Raw genomic sequence first — 22,878 nt, forward strand, 5'->3', positions numbered from 1 at the left:
ATATAAGCTATCAGCCAAGTATGGGAATATTTTTTATCTATTTGTGACAAAAATGAAAGCAGCATTTTAATTTCATTCACATTAAGGCATTGCAAGGTTCTTGCAAAATACTGAAACTCAATATCTCATAGGACTAACAGTTAAAAATATAAATAAAAATAGTGATACATATTAATTAAATGGAGAGATGAAAATTAATGTGCTAAGCATTTCATAAAATAGAGTGTGAAGAAACTAATTAGAAAGCTTTCTTTACTATAGTTAATTTTTTAAATGCAGTTTAACCCCCTTTTGGGAAGGGGACTGTTTCAAAGGGCTCATTTTTGTACCCACCATGTCAAAGAAGGTCAGAAACACTCAAGTATAAAGTCACTGCACTGCTGTGGCACAAATAGTTGCTGCGGCTAAAATCAAACAAAGACCAATTAAACTAATCATAACGTTCCAATGAACACAAGGAAGCTCACCTGGTATTTCTGGACTTGTTTCGTGAATTTTCAAATCTACTCAGTTCTTACTATTATAATTACCTTGACCAAAATACTGTGAAATTACTGCTCTGATCTACTAATGGCTGCAAAAATCAAGTCGTTGTGGTTTCATGCCAAGGGGCCATAGCAAGGTGGCGCAATGATTTCTGACACAGAAGACAACTTCTAAAAACTCAAAAGGGAAAATTAACGGGATGTGGTTTACATTGCCAAAGACTGTTCATTAATTACCAATTTAATCACTGCTGGAGGCATGACATTACAAAAATCTGGCTGAAAGTTCTAATAGATTATGAAGACCACCTAAGAAGAGTGACCAAGAAATGTACAAAACAATTAATACTGTTTCACTGCTATCAAAGACATTCAGATTATTTTACATCAAGTGAAGCAAAGGAATTAGTAGCTTCACAGTGCCACCACTAGGAACTATAAATACAATAGTGCACAATTAGTAATGCACATGTGACTTCATTCAAGGCATATATCCTTGGGAAAGCCAGAACATGATAAGGAGAACAAAAGAAACATTAAAAAATGAATGAAGATTTAAACTCTACTCTTGTGCACGCTGAGCAATAACAGAATAGGCAATATAAAATACAGCTTTAGTAATGGTGATATCATCCTGGGATGTTCAATCCTACACTGCACAGCCATATGGAAAATGTCCATAGCCATTAACAGTGGCATGAAAGGACTGTCCCTGATGCTAAGACACCTAACCCTAGTTTCATGCATTCATGGCAATCCCAAAAAATAAGATTTTTGAGGCTAGGGTTTTATGGCCACATAATAAAAAAGGTACTTGAGGTTTTTTTCCTCCCCAACAATGCTGGTGTTTTACGTGACTTTGAAGATATGCTAGTGAGCTAACATGTTTTCTAAGTTGTCCAGAAACCACTGCTGGGTAGCAAACTTCAACTTAAATTTAGATATAATAGGTAAACTATTATTTCAATTATAAGGAATAAAAAGCATTGTTTTGTAAAGAGGTATTTATGCCATCTTTATTTTCCTCTAAAATGCAACTATAAGAGATCAGATATACATTTAAAGTATCTTACTGATCTGAAATGGATTATGTGCATTAAATATTGACAATTGTGTTGAAGTAAATAAAAAATATATTTCACCTTAGTACCCAGGGCACAGATATTCTACCTCATATACAGAATCAAAACCAAGTTAGATAAAATATTCACTCTATACATTATTACAGGTTTTAGATTTTAGATTTCTTTTTATAACAAATGATTTTTTATGAAATTACAAATGCAAATTTAACCTACTTCTTGCTAATATAATTTAAAAAATACATACAATTAGGAAAAATAAAAATTTTAGTTTGATCTTCAACCTTTGATTCCTAGAAGTGACTTAAATGTAACATCATCACAAATATGAGTATAATCTTATATCATACTTATTTTTATGATGATATATACTTAGAACACATATATATTTGAAACTACAGTAAAAGTTACTACAATAGATGTTTAATGATGTTTATTGTTTTTTTACCAATTGGATGGTAACTGCTTTTTTATTGTTTAGAGAAGATCTAGTGATCTTATCTAAATCTGCTACAATTATCAGCATGAGAGACTAGTCTCATTTAAATCAATATTTTCTAATCAACATCAAAAGTACAAGGCTGATGTACCACCCTTTATGGTGACACAATACCTGTTAGAGACTTGAATCACAAAAGAACAGCTTGCATTCTCTTATTTCTTAACAATTAAGCCATTGGATTAATTTCTAAAGGCCGATTTTTTTAAAAAAATTACTATATTTGTATCATTTTGGATTACTAATCTTTGCAGTTAACCAAGGACTGATCAAACTAAAGTTATTTCCCATATATACAGTTTTATTTAGAGGGTTCAAATATTCATGTAAACTTCTGAAGACAAAATACTGCAAATCTTCTAGAACTTGCTACTAACTTGCAGTTTGATCTTGCCACCTGCTCTGTGAGTACAGGCTCCTATGCTAATTAAGTATAATGGATAGGCTATTACACTGGCAGATAAATATTATGTAAAAAAACTTCAATTCTGCTTTATAATAGTATTGTAATTCTTTTCTGACACTTTTTTTTAAAGAACTATTTGTGCATTATACTCTTATGCTATATAATTATTATTGGAAAAACAAAAACATGTTTATATATTCACTGTTGTGATTAGACTAATTAGGTTGAAGTTTTATTCTCATTCTCTTTTTAAACTTTATATTTATAAAATAGATTTTATCATTTTTTTAAAAAAGTAATAATAAAATGGTATCATTCTTCTGGTAGGTGCAAAACGCTTCACAAATAATGTACCAATTCCAAGGACTGTGGGTAGCAGGACTGTTATCCTTTATTCTGCATGTAGCATATTAATCCTAAACTTAAGTACATCAAATACAAACATCTCTTTCAGATATCCAATTACCTGAGCATTAAATGTAACAGTGGGTATTTATTAAATGTATTTGTTAAAAGCAATTATATTTTAATGCAAAGCAATAAGCAAAAGAGTCTAAAATAGACTAACTTATAATATTTGGCAGAAAAGTATATGGGGGAATTGAAAGTAAAAAAGAAAATAGTAAAAATGAAAATAGTTTCTTTAAAAAGATTATATTTTTCTAAGAGTTTGTGATTACATATTAATAAAAGACTCCTGTGGATAATAAAAGGGGCTAGCATGTTAAAGCTGCCAAACTTCTAAGCTATACTCTGAGAAAAATGGTTTATTTTTTTGGTCCCAGGGATTGAACTCAGGGGTGCTTAACCACTGAGCCACATCCCCAGCCCTTTTTGTATTTTATTTTGAAACAGGGTCTAAGTTGTTTAGGGCCTCGCTAAGTTGCTGAGACTGGCTTTGAACTTGTGATCCTCTGGCCTGTAATCCCAAATCGCTGGGATTACAGGTGTGCGCCACTGTACCCAGGGACAAAAATGATCTTAATTACATATGGAAAACATTGAATACTACAAATAACATACTTAAAACTTCTAATAGTAAATCCAACGTTTGAAAATCTTCATAGAATAAAAGGACTAGGAAGATAAGAAATATAAATCACAGAGATCCAGAACAATGAAATCTGCTTCCTATGGAAAAATATTCAGGAAACAACTGAAATAGGTTAAATGAGTTATCTAATGGCATAAAGAGGTGCTGGAGATATACCTGAGTCAGGTAGAGTGTGTGCTTAGCATCTACAAGGTCCTGGGTTTAGTAAGTTCCATCAAAAACAAACAAACAAAATCCACAAAGGCACAAAGGTACAAATGAATTGTATAAATGACTTTTCTTTATAAAAAGACTTAAAAGGCAATATGTACTTATTGTAAGTTCTCATTCAAATAGTCAGTTGCACAACTGGAAAAATTTAAGAAAAATTAAAATGCTCTTGGTATCTGTTTGCAAGTTGTCTTTTCAGAGAAATTAACAACTCAAATTCTTCCTGAGGATAACTTAAGTACAGTCTATATGTAAGGATCTACCAGATAAGATTACCAAGATTTGTTTTTCAATGTCTTTGAAATTGCTTCCTAGTCTTGCAGACTAAAGCTATACTAATTATAAGAGAGAATGTTTATAGTAAGTGTCATAATTTAGTGCAGAGTTGGGCACTGAACTCTAATCAGAGTCCCAGAATATAGGGCAAGAAAATGTGTGTAAGGATTTGGTATATAGACACCATTAACAAGAGAGAAAGACTTCACAATGTAGGATTCAAGAATAACAAGAAGCAGATGATACAGGAAGCCTTAAGTCCCAAAGTGGCAAAAGTAGTTTCATTTGACACTGACTATAGACAGGAGAACAATAAAATCACTTTGTTTGCCCAATGATAATCCATTCTGTTTTGTAGACCTTAGAGAAATATTTAAATTTTCTTTTTAAAACCCTTAGTAAAAAGAAACTCCTTATAGCAAAATTTTCATGTTTAAGCACATTAGCTGACACTCAGAGAACATGAAAAATAGCCTTTCTATTCCTTTCATTTATTCATTGAACATTTATTGAACACTTGGTGTTGGGAATACCAGGTCACTGTACTTTGAATAGATCACAGTTGAGTGGGAGAAAGAGATTAGTGATTAGATAATTATATTGGAATAAATGTCTACTACAGTAAAGATATTTCAAAACATATTAGAAAAAATGGAAAGAGATCTTTATTGCAAGAAGTCACAAGGAAAGCATTCAGGAGCAGTATTTCAGTAGAAACAATTAGAGAACGTTATTTCAGAGAGAAACAACAAATGCTTGAGACAGGAATGAAAGAGTAAGAAGGTACATCCTAGATAATGCAAACAACTTAGAACTGGACTATAAAATGAAAAATGGAGAAAGGTGGAAGATGAGGCTTGAAAGACTTGTAAGGCCATGTTGAGTAGTTGAAAAGTTTATTCTCTTGGGTTATGGGGCTATCAGAAGGATTATTAGGCTTCATATATTCAAATATTCACTTAAGTTATTTCCCAGTTTTCTTTTTATATTTTATAAATGTGTCTTTCCTTAAAAATAGATTTGAGTTTTCAATCTTTTAAATCTTTGAATCTCCTACAATTTTTTACTCTCTTAGTCTAGAGCTAGATACAAGTCTCAAAAAAGTTGCTAACCTGTACTGAGTACATGAGTATTGTCCCATGCACTGTATGAGTCTATTTATATATTCTATTTCAATTATTACAATAGCTTTACTCATTCTTCTTGGTATTCATCAGAAGGTTCTAGGGTAGTTGTATAGGAACAGAGCATACAGGGATAAAATGTAGAAACTACTGATGACATTCTAAGTCAGTAGTCCGTTAACCAATAAGTAAGTGATCCCAGTAAGCTCTTCTGTAACATTTGAAGATCTGAGGTCAGCATTCCACTTTTTTAAAAAATTAAGGACATTCCTGGTACCAACATTTTTTGTTTTAACTTGTGAATTTCTAGTTACATTAAGAATGAGTAGTGGGTAGTAGCAAGTTTCTCTTTGACTCTCAGTAAATATTATACAATAAAGGGCAAGGTGGAGGGCTGGGGACACAGCACAGTAGTAGAGCACCTGCCAAGCACATGTGAGGCACTGGGTTTGATCTTCGGCACCACATATAAATAAATAAAATAAAGGCACTGTGTCCATCTACAACTAAAAATATTTAAAAAAAATAAAGGACAGGGCAAATTATAATGAATTTAAAAACAGAAGTAACATAAATTAAAGCAAAGTTAAAACATCAAAATGTTCACTAAATGAGATCCCAGTCATTTTTGGGTGGGGGTGGGTTAGACCAGCTATTATTTGCCAAAAGTCTTTTGATCTCTCCAGAGTGATGGGGATGCTGACACTCAAGTGGGGATGGCTATTAGTCATGGTTCCCTTCCCTTTTACCATGGGCACCTACTAATTTGACTGTCAAACAGGAAAGGGGGTAAAAAAAGAATTTTGCTTCCACTTTGCAAATGGAAAGACGGAATCAGAGACACGAAGTAATTTCCTATTTTAACTCATATTCAATTACTCCAGAAGTGAAATTAGCATTTTTCTTTTCTGTTTTGTCAGCCAAATTGGACACACTACTTTTCCAAAAAGTAGATAGCATTGGCGAAATGACAATCTGTATGTATGAGTTACTTAGAAATGATAAAAAAATGACCAAATTAAGAAAACTACTTTGTTCCTAAAAAGATATCATCATGATATCAAGTTGCATACTACATTGAAAGTCTGAAAAGCAATAACAAGGTCTATCCTCTCTCATATTTCTGAAATTGGACTTATTTGACATTTCATATTCTCTTTCTTAAATCATTTCAATATTAGCTATAAGCCCTAAAGAATATCAAGTGTCAGAACAAGAGCAATAGCCCTGTAATGTACCATTTAGTTCATAAAACTAATATTTTTCACAACACACTTATACAGACTTTGACATCTGAAAAATGAGCAACAGTGGAATGTGTAAGAAAGGGTTTTCAATTAAGCTTACACTTTTAACTGAGAAGAGACTGCAACAATATCTCCTATGTCACTTGTTCTTAACAAAGTGACTTTGACATTCCTTCTACAGAGTGGTGTGGTCTATATTTCTTCTCCTTACAACTGAGTGGAGTTTTGTGACTATGTAAGCTAAAGTGATATTATGTGATTCTTAAGAGAATCGTAAGACACGTTAAAGGAAACCACTGACAGAGTAAACTATAATCTCTGAAAGAGAAGAAAATACTTGTAAGTCACATATCTAGTATGGCTCTCATCTCCAAAATACACAAGGACCTCCCATAAGTCAATACCTATAACATACTAACAAACTCACAACTTGATTAAAAATGTCCTAAGGACTTGAATGTGCATTTCAAAGAAATAAAAATGCTCAATGGGTATGTGAAAAGATGATCATCATCACTGATCATCAGGAAAACACAAATCAAAACCACAGTGAGATATCATCTCATATTTGTCAGAATGACTGTTATTTATATAAAAAAAAGATAGTGTTGACAAGATGGGGAGAAACTGGAACTTTCACACACTGTTAACAGGAATAAAGTGTACAGCTGAAATGAAAAACAGTATGGAGGCTCCTCAAAATATTAAAAATAGAACTACCATATGATCCAGCAAATCCCACCTCTGGGTATTTATCCAAAATAAGTGAAATCAGGATGTTGAGATGTTAAGCATTCCCATCACTGAATATCACTGCAGCATTACTCACAACAGTCAAGATATAGAAACAAAAAAAGAAGGAAGTTCTGTCATATGCTACAACACAAATGAACCTTGATGACATTTACACTAAGCCAGTCACAAAAAAACAAATACCGCATGATTCCATGTACATGAAGTACTGAAGAGTCAAATTAATAGTACCAGAAAGTGGAATAGTTGTTGCCAGGGGATAAAAGGAGGGGAAATGGGAAGTTACTAATTAATAGATACAAAATTTCAGTGAGACAAAATGAGTAAGTTCTAAAGATCTGCTACAACATTATGTCTATAATCAATAATGCTGTTTAAAAATTAAGAGGGTAGATCTCATGTTAAGTGTTTTTATCATGATAAAATAAAAATAATAAAAAATATTCCTGGGCTGGGATTGTGGCCCAGTGGCAGAGCACTTGCCTATCATGTGTGAGGCACTGGGTTCAAGTCTCAGCACCATATATAAACAAATAAAATTAAAGGTCCATTGACAACTAAAAAAAATATTAAAAAAAAGAATCTTCCAAATATGAAAATGATATGTCCTTTCATTTATTTAGATATTCTTTTGTTTTCAGAATGTTTTACAGTTTTCTGCTTAAAGGTCTTACATACATACATAGATGTATTCTTGACAAATTATTTTTATTTGAAGCTACTATAAACCATTATCTCTAAACTTTTATTTTTGTAGTATGGGGGATTGAAACACATGCTAGGCAAGTGACCCTCCACTGAGCTTCATCCCTAGTCCCTTAATTTTTTCTTTTAAGTTCACAGGAACAAAGTTGATCTCTTTAAAATAAACTTTAAATATGATAATATGTATAATTTACATATAATATGTAAGTTATAAGTTTGAAGAGTTTTACCAAATATATATACTGTGTATTCACACACAAAATTAAAATTATAGCTCCTCCCTTTCCATCCCTCTAAAATGTTTGTTCATATCACTCTGCAGTTAAGTCCATCTACCCCGCCTCCAGGTAATCACTGATTTGCTTTTTGTCACTCTAGTTTTCTAAGTAGTAGAATTACATACAGATTACATATAAATGTAATAACATATGTCTTCTTTTGTGTTCTCAGCATATTTCTGTCATTCATTTAGGTTATTGTGTGTATCAGTAGCTTGTTCCTTTGTACTGATGAGTAATACAAGTTGAATACACCTTATCTGAAATTCTTAAGACCAGAAGTGTTTTGCATTTCAGAGCATTGTGAGTTTTGAATTTTCAGATTAGGGATGCTCAAACTATATCCTATTGTAAGGATACATTGTGATGTGTTTATTCATTCATCTGTTGATGGACCATTTGTTTTGTCCAGTTTCTGGATATTACAATAAAAATTGCTGACAGCATTTGTATACAAGTTTTTGTATGTTCATATATTTTTAGTTTTCTTGAGTAAATTCCTAAGATTGGAATTGCTGAGTAATAAAAACTGGTTTTATTTTAATTTTTATTAAATGTATGTTTAACTTTTAAAGAGATGGCCCAACAATTTTCTAAGATGGTTGTACCATTTTATATTCCTATCAACAATATTAGTGTATTCTAATTGTAACACATGTTATTATTGGTATTTTAAACTTAGCCATTTTCATTGGTATATATAGTGGTATTTCACTGTGGCTTTGATTTACATTTCCTTGATAACTGATGATGTTAATTTTTTTCCCTCTGGTACTGGGGCTTAAACCCAGGAGCACTGTACCACTGAGCTACATTATCAGCACTTTTTCAAAATTTTGAGACAGGGTCTTGCTAAGTTGTTGCAGATGGCTTTGAACTTGCAATCTTCCTGCCCCAGCCTCCTGAGTTACTGGGATTATAGGCCTCTGCCACTATACCCTGCTAAAGATCTTTTTAGTGTGCTGTCAACTGTTTATATATCTTCTTGGAGAATAAGTTATTTTTGGATATTAATTTTATGTCTGGTAATCTTGCTATCTTTACTTTTAGTTTAAAAATTTATCTGCAATTTTTTTTATTTTTCTATGTACAAATCATATTTCTGATGAATAACAGTTTTATTTCTCCCCATTCACACCTATACCTTTTATTTCTTTTTCTTATTTTAGGATATTCATTGTGATGTTAAATAGAAGTGATAATGGACTTCCCTGTCTTTATCTTGTCTTAAGTGGAAAACTTCAATGTTTCTTTTCTTTCCTTTTTTTTTTTTTTGTGGTGCTGGGGATTGAACCCAGGGCCCTGTGCATGCAAGGCAAGCACTCTACCAATTGAGTCATATCCCCAGCCTCCCTCCAACCTTTTTTTTTTTTTTTTTTTTTTTTTATTGGTACCAGGGATTGAACCCAGGGGTGCTTAATGAACCACATCCTCAGCCCCTTTTATTTATTTATTTTTTTATTTTGAGACAGTGTTTTAGTAAGTTGCTGAGGCTGGCTTTGAACTTGTAATCTTCCTGTCTCAGTCTTCAGAGTCACTGGGATTACAAGCATGCACCACCACACCTGGCTCAATGTTTCATAATTAACTATAATTTTGGCTACAAGATTTTTACAGATATATTTTATCAGGTTAATAAAGTTCTTTTCCATTCATACTTTGCAAGGAATTGTGTTACTTTTCTCTTTTGGACCATGAATATGGTGATAATCTTTCAATTTTTTTTCTGTACCAATTAAAATTATTGCTGGCCTTTTCTTCTTTATTCTGTTTATATGGCCAATTACATTGCTTGGGTTTTGAAATATAAACCATCTTTCATTCCTAGAATAAATTCAAATTGACCATGGTATGTTAATGTCTTTATGCACTACTGGGTTGTTAATATTTTATTATGTAACAATAAATAACTTGAAAGAGGAAAGATATGGAAATATCTTTGGGACTATTCAAGCCTAGTTTCAGGGCTGGGGCTATAGCTCAGTGGTAAGGTATTTCCCTAGTGTATGTGAGGCCCTGGGTTAGATCCTCAGCAGTAACAACAAACAAAACAAACAAAATAAAATGTCAATAAAAAACAGTTTCATAAGTAATAGGGCATACTTTTGAGTAAGTGTGAAATGAATGTAACAAACAGATCAGCTATGAAAATGAACAGGGAAAAAAACAATTAATACATGAATATAACAAAACTGATCCAAGCAATAGTCAAATCAACAATGAAATATTTTATGAGATATCATGATTGTTATTTATCAATTTCACAATAGTATATTTCTGAATCACTTAGCCCATACCTAGTTCCATACCTAGGCATACACTTAAATCATCAACTGTAAAGAGGTTCTATGTTTCTCTCTCATTTTTTCCCCTCTACCATTGAGTTACAGTCTTAGTCCCTATGTCTCTCTCTTCTTAGAAGACATATACACTTTACAGATACTGATATACAACCCCAGTTTAAATAAAACTGCTTTAGTCAAGTTTGGGTAAGCTAAGAAAACAAAATTTTTTTAAAGCATCTTCTTCTGACCCTAAAAAATTGATTTAGATTATTTCTCTTAATATGCCTTTTTTGGGAGGGTACTGGGGATTGAACTCAGGGGCACTCAGCCACTGAGCCACATACCCAGACCTAATTTTTTTTTTTTTTTAGAGACACAGTCTCACTGAGTTTCTTAGTCCCTTGCTCATGATCCTCCTGCTTCAGCCTCCCAAGCTGCTGGGATTACAGGCGTATGCCACTGCTCACAGCTGCCATTTTTTTTTAATATAGAAAAAACTTAGGGGGAAAAAACCTCATAAACTATTTGTTGCTCCACCCTTTAGGGATAAATACTGTTAACATTCTGATGATTTTTCAATGTAAATATAAAAGCACCTGTATTATTTAAAAATGGAAAATATATAAAATACACTATTTCGTTACTTTTTGTACATGACATCATGAGCATTTACTCATGTCTTTAAAATAATATTTCAAAACATTAGTGAAGATCATTTTTAATGACTACATAACAAGTATATGTATTTGTAGTAATTTATTTATTTATTCATCCCCCTATATTTGAGCATATGGGCCACTTTGAAATTTTTGTTGCTATAAATAACATTGTGATGAAAATCAGCATATCAATCTTTGTAGAATTATTGGGAAAAGGGAATAAGCATTTCTTTCTTTTTTTTATTTTTGTGGTGCTGGGGATCAAACCCAGGAAGGCCTTGCATATATGAGGAAAGTGCTCTATCACCTTCAGTCCCAGAATTTGTATTTCTTGAGGAAATTTAGCTGCTTTTCAGAAAGGTGTGGCAATTTCCAGACTTCCAACAATGCAAAAGAGTATTCAATTTCATAAATGCTATAAATGCATAGTTTCTTAAAATCCAAATTATAAATAGATTTAGTAAGATGTCACAGACATGGGATAAAAGATGTTTCAGTAAATTTTTGTTTCAGTGCTGGGGCTTGAACCCAGGGGTGCTCTATCAACCAAGCTATATCCCCAGCCCTCTTTATTTTTTGAGATAGAGTCTTACTAAATTGCCAAGGCTGGCCTTGAACTTGCAATCCTTCTGAATCAGCCTCCTGAATTGTTTATATTACAGGAGTACACCATCATGCCCAGCAGTCATTATTTTTTAGTACTGAATTCACACTTTTAACTTAGCTAAAAGTTTAAGTTCCATTTTGGAAATATAATGTATAAGATTACTGATGTCTTATACAGAAGAGATGACTCAGAAATATTTGTTGAAAGGCTGAACTAATAAATGAATAAACTGAATGAAAGAATAAATGGCAGTAAGTGTCAGGATACTTGAGTTCTGAGCTTAATTTGCATTATCTGTGACCCCAGGAAAATTCAAGTACCTTTTCCAAATGTGGCTCCCTAATTACTACATTAATATCTACTCCTCCTTCACAAAGATGTCAGAAAAATAAACAAGAAAGAATCATGGCACAGTGCATTAAGAACATAATATCTAAAGTAAGACTGTTTAGGAACAATTCCTGGATCTGTTACTTATTAGTTGTGTAATCATAGGAATTCCATAATTCGATGTGTGTTTCGTTTTTCAACTGTAAAATGGGGATGATAATACTTTTATACTTATTATGATGCTTAAATGATTATGGGAAAGCACTTAGAATCTTGTTTGACACAGACCAAGTGCTCAATAAACATTAGATAATAATTATTAAGAAAGGTAAAATTTATACTTAGATAAAATTATTTTTTAAAATTTACTTGGCAGACAGATCATTTAAATATCAAGTATTCTCAATTTAAAATCAATTTAACTAATTTTTAAATTATATATTTTAGAACTGAAAGAATTATGAAACAGTTAATCACAAATTATTCTTTTTAAAATGAATACTATTTTTTGGCTCTTCACTTGACTACAGCCTTCTTATCCACCAAAACTCAGTTCAAATATATACTCCTCAGGCCATTCAAGCTTCTACCTTCAAATTATCCCCTACTATATCATGCAATTTTCATACTCCATAATTGCTTTGTTTATTTACTTGTTAATCTCTCTCTTTTCTCACCAGAATATAAGCTCCATGAGGGAAAGGCTTAATTTTCTTCTGTCTCTGTGAGTAGATTTGGTTTAGACACCAATAAATAAATCTTTTTTAAAAATAAGTATATCTTGCAAGTGAATGAATCAACAAATTGATTATATAAAGCTACTGAAAAAGCCAACATAAAGGCAAGTTCTTCCTTAGAAAGAATGGTCCTCTAGATTAGTATTTCTGAAACATTTTGATCATGGCCTCAATTAAGAATATAGTTTATTTCAAGATCTAGTAAACACACACACCCATGTAACCGACTCTTGTTTCGGTTACATGGGTGTGTGTTGTCACAGTTTTCAAAATTGTGAAGAGGTTTATGTCTCCCAATATTTAAGGACTTTTATTTATTATATGTTCATTATTATTATCTGTGAAGCACTACACAAAAACATGTATAAAAATGTGGTTTAATTCAGGGATGGCAATGTTGATAGGAGAAAGTACTGTTTCTGAAAATCTAATTAAGGCTCAGGTTTAAATCCTGACTCTGGAACCTTATACAAGTTACTTTGCCTATTGGCCTTAGTTTTTTTATTCTGATAAGTAGATTGAATATCTTCATGGAATTAAATATAATAATTATAGTTCCTGAAATGTATGGTAAATATTTAATAAATGACAGGCATCATTATTATACTAATATTGGCAACAAAATTAACTTCTATGAACAAAGTACAATTTAAACAAAGTACAATCATAACTTTTTTTTTTTTTTGGTGGTATTGGGAAACAAACCCAGATAAATGCACTACCACTGAGCTGTATGTCCCTGGACCTACAAAATGCAATTCAATGAAAAACAGATTATTCATTTATACATGGAATTTATACTCCAGGATCTTACTTTTTCTCTTAGTAAACACTGCTATGTAAAAATGACAAAAACATGGTCTGATAGGTAGGAATTTATCAATTCAATAAGTGTACCAAGTATTCATAATGAACCAAGTCTGCGAAAAAAATGAACAAATTATTCCCCTTGCCCAGTATGATTATGATTATAATGAACAACTTATGGTTTTTTCAACCAATATTTCTCACATCATTTAGCTGCCTGTTGCAGAGTGGTGTGGCTGTGCTGGAATTCTGCTTACTCCCTGCTTTTACAGCTGCATCTCTTCTTGCTTGTTCAAGCAAAACTCTTGCTCTTTCTTTAAGTTCTTCTTGTCTGGATAACATTCGATGCTTAAAAAGCAAAGATACAGAATTAGAAGTCAAATTTAAAGAAATAAACCCCAAATCAAGCAAATAATCTACATTTATAAGCTAATTAAAAGTTAGACAATCTGCTGAAATAAAAGAGGTCAGGACTAAGGTTTTAGCTTCCTTGGTAAGATTACCTTTACAGAATATAAATTTTGATTAGACATTTAGAATGAATACATAAATATTGACATAAAGGAACTACATCTTTACTGCCTAAAACTGGATTGAATTTAAGTATACTTTTATTAGAACATAGTCTCATAAGTGGTGAGTATGTATATTACATTTCCTCATATGTGCTCATAAACATAGTGAAATCTGCCAACCAAAGACATTTTTAAAAGTTCTCATAGACTTTTTATATTCTCATAGAAGTGACAACAATGTTTCTTCCAAATTTATACCTAGATAGACATTAAATACCTGTAGCAATGACCTTTTAAATTCTTGATATTAATATTCATAGAAAATGCAAAGCTACTATATTTTGTAAAAAAAATAAATATTTAAAATTCTTTTTCTCCATTGTTCACATTCCTTATAAGAAAACAACTTGTCACATCAGAATTGGAGAAATATTCTCCTGGCTTAATGTGTAGTTTTACAATGTATTTTTGAAGAACAACAGATACTGGTGACCAAGGAAAATCAGTTCTTAAACGGTGGCATTATCCAAAAACACAATAATCCTTTTGTTTGTGTGCTACTGGGGATTGAACACAGGGGCTCGTACATCCTAGGCAAGTGCTCTAGCACTGAGCTGCATCCCAGTCCTTTTTATTTTGAGAGAGGTTCTCATATGTTGCCCAGGCTGGCTTTGAACTTATCTCCTATCTAGTAGCTAAGATTATAGGCAAGTGCCACTTTGCCTAGCTCCATACTCCTTTTATCTTTTAAAGTAACCAACTTCTGGCTTTAGATGGCTATCACCATTACTCTGATGCTTAATTTATTTTACATTCTTTTCAATGATTAAGGAAAAGAAAATAAAGAACAAACTTACTGCATTACTATTATATGAAGCTCTCTCTTTTAAAAAATTAGTATATCATTTTTTTGGCCTCTTTGTGATTGTTATATTCAATTATAAGTAGTGACTGGGTGTGATGAAACACACCTACAATCCCAAAAACTTGGGAGGCTGAGGAAGGAGGATCCCAAGTTTGAAGCCAGCATCAGCAACTTAGAGAGACCCTGTCTCCAAATAAAACATTTTTAAATATCTGGGGCTTGGGTCATAGCTCAGTGGTACAGTGCTTGTTTAGCATGTGTGAGGCGATGGGTTCAGCATCACACATAAATAAATAAATAAATAAATATTCACTGACATCTGAAGAAAAAAAAAAAGGATCTGGGGTTGTAGCTCAGTGGTTGAGTCCCCCTGGGTTTAATCCTCAGTGCCACAAATAAATTAAAAAATTTTTTTAAAAAACTGTAACTATTTTTAAATCTTTTTTTTTGTTTGTTTGTTTTTTTTTTTTAATTTTTTTTTTCTATAATCTTAAGATTTTCCTTAAAATGTACAATTGATTGTTTTTCTGGTAATATTCACAAGGTTATGAACTATCACCACTATCTAATTCTAGAACATTTCATCACTCAAGATTTTAAGAGGATTAAACAAAAATTCTTAATAGATACAAATGAACTATATGAGTGGTAATGATAGAGTCTAAGTTCATGTTGATAGGATATAACAAAATTAGTCATTGCATTTCTATTGGTTATAATACTTTCTCAAAACAGCAAAACTAATATAATGAATACTGAATTTTTAGTCAAGATAGCAGGCTTGCCTAAATCTCTCTCCCATTAATAATAAGCAAACATTGAGCAGGTCACTTAAAAACTATACTATATTCCATTATATGGTGGTTAAGAATTTTGGAATCAGATGTGGGTTCGAATGCCAGTTCCATCACTTAATTGTAGGTGAGTTACTCAATCTTTCTAAGCCTCCATTTTCTCATTTATAAAATGGGGATTAAAAACAGATCAACTTTCATAAAGATACTGTAATGAGTAAGTAATAGAGTAACAGTAAGCACTGGCACATGGTAAACACTGGATAAATATTAACTATTATTATTATTTCTTAATCCCTCAATTTTCTTATCTTTGAAATGTGGGAAATGAGAGTAGATCATCCTAAGACTCGACTAGCTCTAATTCTATATAGTTCTTTAGTGATTTGACTCAACCACACAGACCGTGAAAAACTAACTGTGCAAACATAAATTTTATTTTCTGATTAGAAAATTACTAATTATATTATAAAAATATAAAATTACTAATTATAGAGATGAGTAAAAAGAAGAAAAATAATTAGTAATCATGGTTTCCAGAGATCATCATTGTAGAATCATGTTTTTTTCACTTAATATTTTTTTTTTTTCCAGTGCTGGGGATTGAACCCGGGTCTCACACATGTTAGAGAAGTACTGTACCACTAAGTTATATAACAGTCCCACACCTAATACTTTATCATGAGCTTTTTCTAATGTCCTTATGTATGCAGCTTGAAAATACGATTTTAACAGACTGCCTAACATTCTATTATATGGATGCATTCATTAGACTTTAGCTAACTTATTTTATGGGACATTCAGGTTGTTTGAAAAATTTTCACTATCATAAATAATGTTTTTATCTGCCCTGCTAGGAAATAAACCCAGTGCTAACACAAGCTCTCTAACACTGAGCTGCAGCCTCAGCCCTAAAAATAATATCTTTGTGAAGATTCTCATATTTAAATTTTTGAATACAATTCTGACCATCTCCTTAGGAAAAATCCCTGTAAGTAGACTCTAATGAGATAAACATTTGCTTTGTTGTTTTGAAATGGGGCCTTGCTATGTTGCTGCCCAGGCTGGATTTGGACTTATGTATGGATCTTCTCACCGCAACATCCCAAGTAGCTGGGACTACACACATAGCCATCATGCCTAGCTGTCATAAACATTTTTAAGGATTTGATGCACATTGCAAAACTGCCTTTCAGTAATGCTCACTTCTTTACATCTGGGCTATGATTATTTTTTAGTGCTATCATGATCAAAAACAAAGAGATGCTATGAATATAAAGGTACAAAGACTTTGGAGTCAGACAGGGCTGGTTTGGAATTCAAACTTTAAAATATATTATGTGACCTCAGAGTACTCTGTAAACACCAGATTTCCCACATATAAAATAATATTCAACCACTCACCTCATTAGTTGTAAGTTTAGAAAGATAAGTATAAGATATATAATTGCCATTCATGTACTAGGCACTTACATGGGTAGTATTATAATTTTGTTAAGTCTATAAAACCATATTAAGCTACCAAATTTCCTATAATCTAATGCTTAATTATAAGTCACAATTTTATTCATTACTAAGAAAGAATAAACACTGCCAATTAAATTCTGATATACTATCTATTATAAGTAATATCTTGATTTCAGAAAACTAAAATGTAGAAAGATATATATCTGAGAATAAAATACACTGTACAAAAGAATCAGATACTGTTGATATTAATAATTCCTTAAAAATCTACCAAATATCAGCATCCATATTACAATTTTTGTTGTCAAGACATTATTACTTTTGCCAACCTAGTGTCAAACAAACCTTTAAATTCACCTTAAGCAAAATTCAACCCATAAACCAATGATGGTGAACAAACATGAAGTTATAAATAAATGGTGTTTCCATCATCCAATACAGCCCTTCAATCATATAAATGGAATCACAACATAAAAGAATTTTAGAGCTAGAAGGGCTCTTAGAGATACTTAACATATGTGGAAAATAAGATTGAGAGAGTTTAAATGAATAATTAATGTTAAACTGCTAATTATTGGCAGAATCAAAATGAGAATCCAGTTTACTGATTCTTAGTATAAAATATTTCTAATTTTTAACCATTAGTTTCTAGTTTTAAATAAAGACATTGGCCTAAAAATATATGAAAAATATGTATATGATATTACAACTAAGGCTTATCATATTCTGTAGTTGTTAATCACTAGATGTGTATGATTATCTACTACATATGGACACTATGTGGTCATGAAAACTTTCAGACAGGTTTAGCTACTTAAGACCTTTGAGATTTTTAATTAGGAGAACGAGAGGCTTGCTTTGATAACTACTATATTTCTTTGATTCTAAGAAGTATTCTTTGCCTCCCTTCCTTCTTCCCTCCCACCCTTCCTTCTCTCTTTCCGTTGTGCTGGGGATTGAACCCAGGAACTCGCACGTGTCAGGCAAGCACTCTATCTCTGAGCTATTTCATCAGCTTCTACATTCTTTCCTAATACTTCTGGCACCTTATAATTGCTGTCTTTCAGTTCACAGTCAAGACACAGTTGTCTATACATTGCTTAATACTTCTGGTGGTATGACAGCAATCCCTTGACGTTTCAGTCAAGAACCACTTGAATATAGTATTCCCTCAGATTAGTTCCAGGACCCCCTGTGGATTTTCTGCAGATGCTTTGGTCACTTAGATAACATGGCATACTATTTGCATAACTTAGGCACATTCTCTTATGTGCTTTAAATCATCTCCAGATTATTTACAATACCTAGTAGAATGTAAACATTACTTTTTCACGTAGAAATAGTCATAAACACATTAGATGTTAACGTTTTAATTACAAATTTACTACTTTAAAAGAAACAAAAACTAAGTAAGAATGGCATTATTTTACAGTTTTTTGTAACTCTCTTTAATATAAGAAAAAAATCAGCTGAATTCTCCTATATTTGTATTAAATCTGTTGAATACCAAGAAGCATTGAATCTCCAGAAAACACCTCGATACATTTCTGAGAGAATGAGAGTGATAAAAGTGAAAAAGGCTCTAGCATTATGATAAAAAGTTTATCTTTGAGGGCTCTCTGAAAGGGTCTCAGAGGTCAAAAGATCAAACTTTGAAAACTGCCATAACACCATGTTTTGATAGCACAGGCGATAATACTATGTGGAAAAACAGGACTACCAACTCTAAATCAAAAAGTGATTCAGAAGTGCTGGATCTAAAATGTGAAAAGCTTCTAGGAATACCTTAATCAGTTCATATTGTTTAAAGTTTATTTTCTTTGACTAAATAAGTGTTTTATATGATATGAAAATGTATTGAACAGTTCTTTCAATAGTTATAAGATAAAAATAATTCTAAGTGATAAAACTGTATGTCATAACTTTATTGCCATTTTTGGTACATAAAATAATAGTATATTTTATAACTGATGGGACCAGAGATTCAATACAGTGAATATTAATAAGGGAGGGGTCAAAACTGCACCATATTACTCTTGTGGGGAGAAATATAGATGCTACTGGATTTTAAACCACAAGCAATGATGAGACTAAAGATATCAATTAAAATGCAAGTGAAGTATTCAAGAAAAATGCTTTAAATAGGAAATACTTAATTGGGTATTTCATTTTAGAATATTCTTATGAAATAGAAAGCAAACATCTTTGACCTATTCTTATAAAATATTGTTTTTATAAGTGACAATATTTTAATTTGAAAAGTTAACATTCTTTATCCTTTGATACTAAATTTAAGATTTGTAGTCTTAAAATTACAATAAACTTTAAATACACAGCAGGTACATTTTAGATTTTTTTTACAGTGACAAATTTTACTTCACTCTTAATTATTTGTAACATCTTGAGGTGTTCTATGAACACAAAATGAAATAAAAAGAAAGAATTGCTATTTACTAAATGTAAGTACTCATCATTCTAATTCACTTACCTGGACTGTTTTGGTAGAATGATCTGCATGATTTAAAGTGTTTCTATCAGCATCTGGATCAGACTCTGTCTGTCTCAGGGAAGTACGTTTTTTCTTCGCAAGGTCTGCATCTCTATTGTATGAGTATCCAAGTTTGGAAGTAGGAGATAAACTTGGTTTTTTGATAGGTGATTCAACATCTGCTCTGCATTCTAAGTTTTTGGAATTCTCTAATTTTTCTTGCTCCAAGTTACTACTGATGTCTAGAGTCTGAAGTTTTCGCTGGTCTATCTCATCACAAATAAAGGGCGGAGTCACATCCTTCTTTTTATCACTAACATATAAGTCATTTAATTCTAAAGTCTCAGCTTTTAATAGTCTCTTCTTGCCTAACAAAACCTGTGTTTGGGTTGGATCTGTATTGGAACATATTCCAGGGTCATCAGATCCTGAAGTCCTTCTAGAGCTCTGCTGGGACTTTTGGGGTTCTGTGTCACTTTTAGTCCGGCGACAGTAAGGGGAGACTGTGCTTGGACTAAGGTGATCATCAGGAGTCTGATGCTCACTTTCTGATTCTCCAACCCCACTATCATTTATGAATACAGAATCATCCTGTGATAAGAAGTCTACTGCTCCACTGGTAGGCTGTCGCAGATCAGGCTCCCGCTTCAGATCACTCAACTCTGCATAGAATTTTTCTTGATCAATAGAACTGTTTGTATCTGTTTCATAGTTTCCAACTTTATATGTGCTTTTACTGCTGTTTTCCTCTATCTGAACAACATTTAATTCTTGGCCACTGAAATGTGCCCTTATTTGATAAAGATAAGTCATAACAGTCAGTTTGTCAGGAATTGCTAATAAAACCATATCAGAAGGTTCCAATAACCGGGAAATTCCTATGCTGGCAAATCCATCATAAGCCTTCAAAGAAAGGGAAAACACAAGATATAGTGAATAATTCAGACAGTCCATCCCTTTTTCAAACAGCAACATTTTAATATTTTTGTTGTATAGGGTACACTGACATTATGTCACATGAAAAGAATGAAATTCCAAAAGTCAGAAATGTTTAAAAGTGGGGAAGAATCAAGAGAAAAAAGTTAATCACACAACAATTGAGATGTTCCTTTCCAAAAAAAAGCAAAACTGAGACTGAAAAAAAAAAAAAAAGAGCTAAAAACGGATCTTTAAAAGAAAGAACTAAGATATAAAGAAATACTAGACTAAATTCATCTTAAATTCTAGAATTACTATCAATCTCTCTTCCATAGTAATGTAATTGCAGTGATTTGTGAAGAAAAAGCAGAGCTAGATAAGTCAAAAGGATAAACTATTAAGACTACCAGATATAAAATGCAAATAAATGCTATTTAAGCTTAGAAACATAAGTTTTTTTTTTTTTTTTTTTTTTTTTTTTTTTTTGTACCAGGGATTGAACTCAGGGTGCTTAACCACTAACCCATATTCCCAACCCCACCCCTTTTTTAAAATTTTGAGACAGGATCTTGCTAAATTACTGAGGCTGGCTTTGAACTGGCAATCCTCCTGCCTCAGCCTCCAAATCTACTGGGATTACAGATGTGTGCTATTATGCCCAGCCAACATATAAACATTTTAAAATGCCCAATTAAGATTGATTTTCATAATGAGAAGACTGACTTAATTTTTACTTCATCCATTTTGGAGAGAATGAAATGTTTTGAGTACTACAACCTAGCTGAGAATGTGAAGCCGCATTGTATTACTTGGTTAGCCTTTTTAATGACTGTGGCATATCAGGTTTTTCTGGTTTTGAAGAATCAAAGCTATTTCTCAATTTACAATTATTACTATCCTGAACTAACCTTTGAAAACAGAATTGTGTTGCTAGGAAGCATTAAAAATATGGCTAAAAGTTTAGATACACTCTCAGAGAAAGTAAGGACTCTAGATATATTCTTGCTTTGGGATGTTAAAATGTCTAGGTTGTTATCTTCATAACAAACTAGATTTAGAAGAATAATTCAAAGTTCTTCTTTTAAAAAAAGTTAGGAAATTATTAACAATTGAAAAGTATTCAGTCTTTTTGCACTTACATGTTAAAGTACATTTCTACCTTTGAATTTAATCCTTGTCTCATATTCTTCCTGTAGTTTAATAAAGGTTGTGAAGTAAGTAAGAAAGAAAATGAAAAATAAATTGTGATATTAAAAACCTCTTCAATTTTCACAGCACTATGCTTCATAATATAGGTACCTCAAAATATTTACTAGAGAGAATAGCTCAGTTGGTGTGCGTGTATAGACTTGTTTGTATTTTACATGTTTTAGGAAAATTAAAGTCATTTTCTTCCTTGTGTGTCTTGACTACTTGATTGACAGACATCAATTGCAAACCATTAGGAAAAGCACCACAGGCAGTAGTCTAAACATTTCCTAATTATCTAAAACACTGACATATTGGGTAAGATCAGATACCACAGGTAAATGCCTTTTTTTTTTATTCAGCACTTTCTATAGACCTTGGAAAATGATAGCTTCCTTGTAGGAAAACTCCTGCTGGTGTTCTGCTTCATGCAGCAATTCATTTTATGTACACTAATTATACTAAAAAATTTTTTTTGAAACAAATCAAGTTTCTTGTATGCAAGGTCAAGACTTCATAAAAATTTTTTCCCTGTAGGTTAACCTCTTTTGCTCTGGTCAGTCACCTACTGTCTTTTTAGGTGTTTACATGTGAATAAAAAAGAAAATTTTCAAAGGAAATTGCCTTATTCATTCCTAAGTGTAAATCCTTAAGGAGTCATTGCCAGTTACGTTACAGATCTTTGTGGAGCTTAAGACATGGACACTGTCTCTTGTGCTGCTTTAAATTCATTCAAAAGTACTCAGGGTTAGTGAGAAGATCTGCACAAAATTGAAAATAATGTTCAGGTAGCAACTGAGATACTCGATGTAGATATAAGGTAAGACGTTTCAAATGATGCAATGGAAAGACTAACAATTATTTATTGAATAGTGCAATGAACAGAATCCTCAAAGTAGTCTTTCCAAAAGTCATGATTATCTGCCTTGGAAAATATAATTGAGGTTGGGGATTGAACCAGGTTCTCAACAAGTTAAGCATTTGCTCTAACCACTGGGAACCACCCTCAGGTGTGAGAAAAAAATTTGATAAGATACTTTTCTCTATTTGTAATATGTATATCCAAGGTATGCAAACCATTATTAAGTTCCTGAAAAAA

At 32.1% G+C, this 22,878-nt stretch overlaps 1 protein-coding gene across 4 annotated transcripts in view; it reads right to left on the reverse strand.

Annotated features, from left to right (window-relative positions):
- Positions 1 to 22,878, reverse strand: part of EHBP1 (EH domain binding protein 1) — a 309,286-nt gene that overhangs the window by 76,482 nt on the left and 209,926 nt on the right. For all 4 annotated transcript variants that reach the window (XM_079109672.1, XM_079109674.1, XM_079109673.1 and 1 more), the window contains 2 exons: positions 19,674 to 20,576; positions 13,749 to 13,892 (listed from right to left, as the gene is read on the reverse strand). In XM_079109672.1, coding sequence (XP_078965798.1) covers positions 13,749 to 13,892; positions 19,674 to 20,576 — 1,047 coding nt within the window. The remainder of the gene's footprint in view (positions 1 to 13,748; positions 13,893 to 19,673; positions 20,577 to 22,878) is intronic.

This window comes from Sciurus vulgaris, assembly GCF_902686455.1.
Source record: "Sciurus vulgaris genome assembly, chromosome: 14".
Classification (NCBI taxonomy): Eukaryota; Metazoa; Chordata; class Mammalia; order Rodentia; family Sciuridae; genus Sciurus; species Sciurus vulgaris.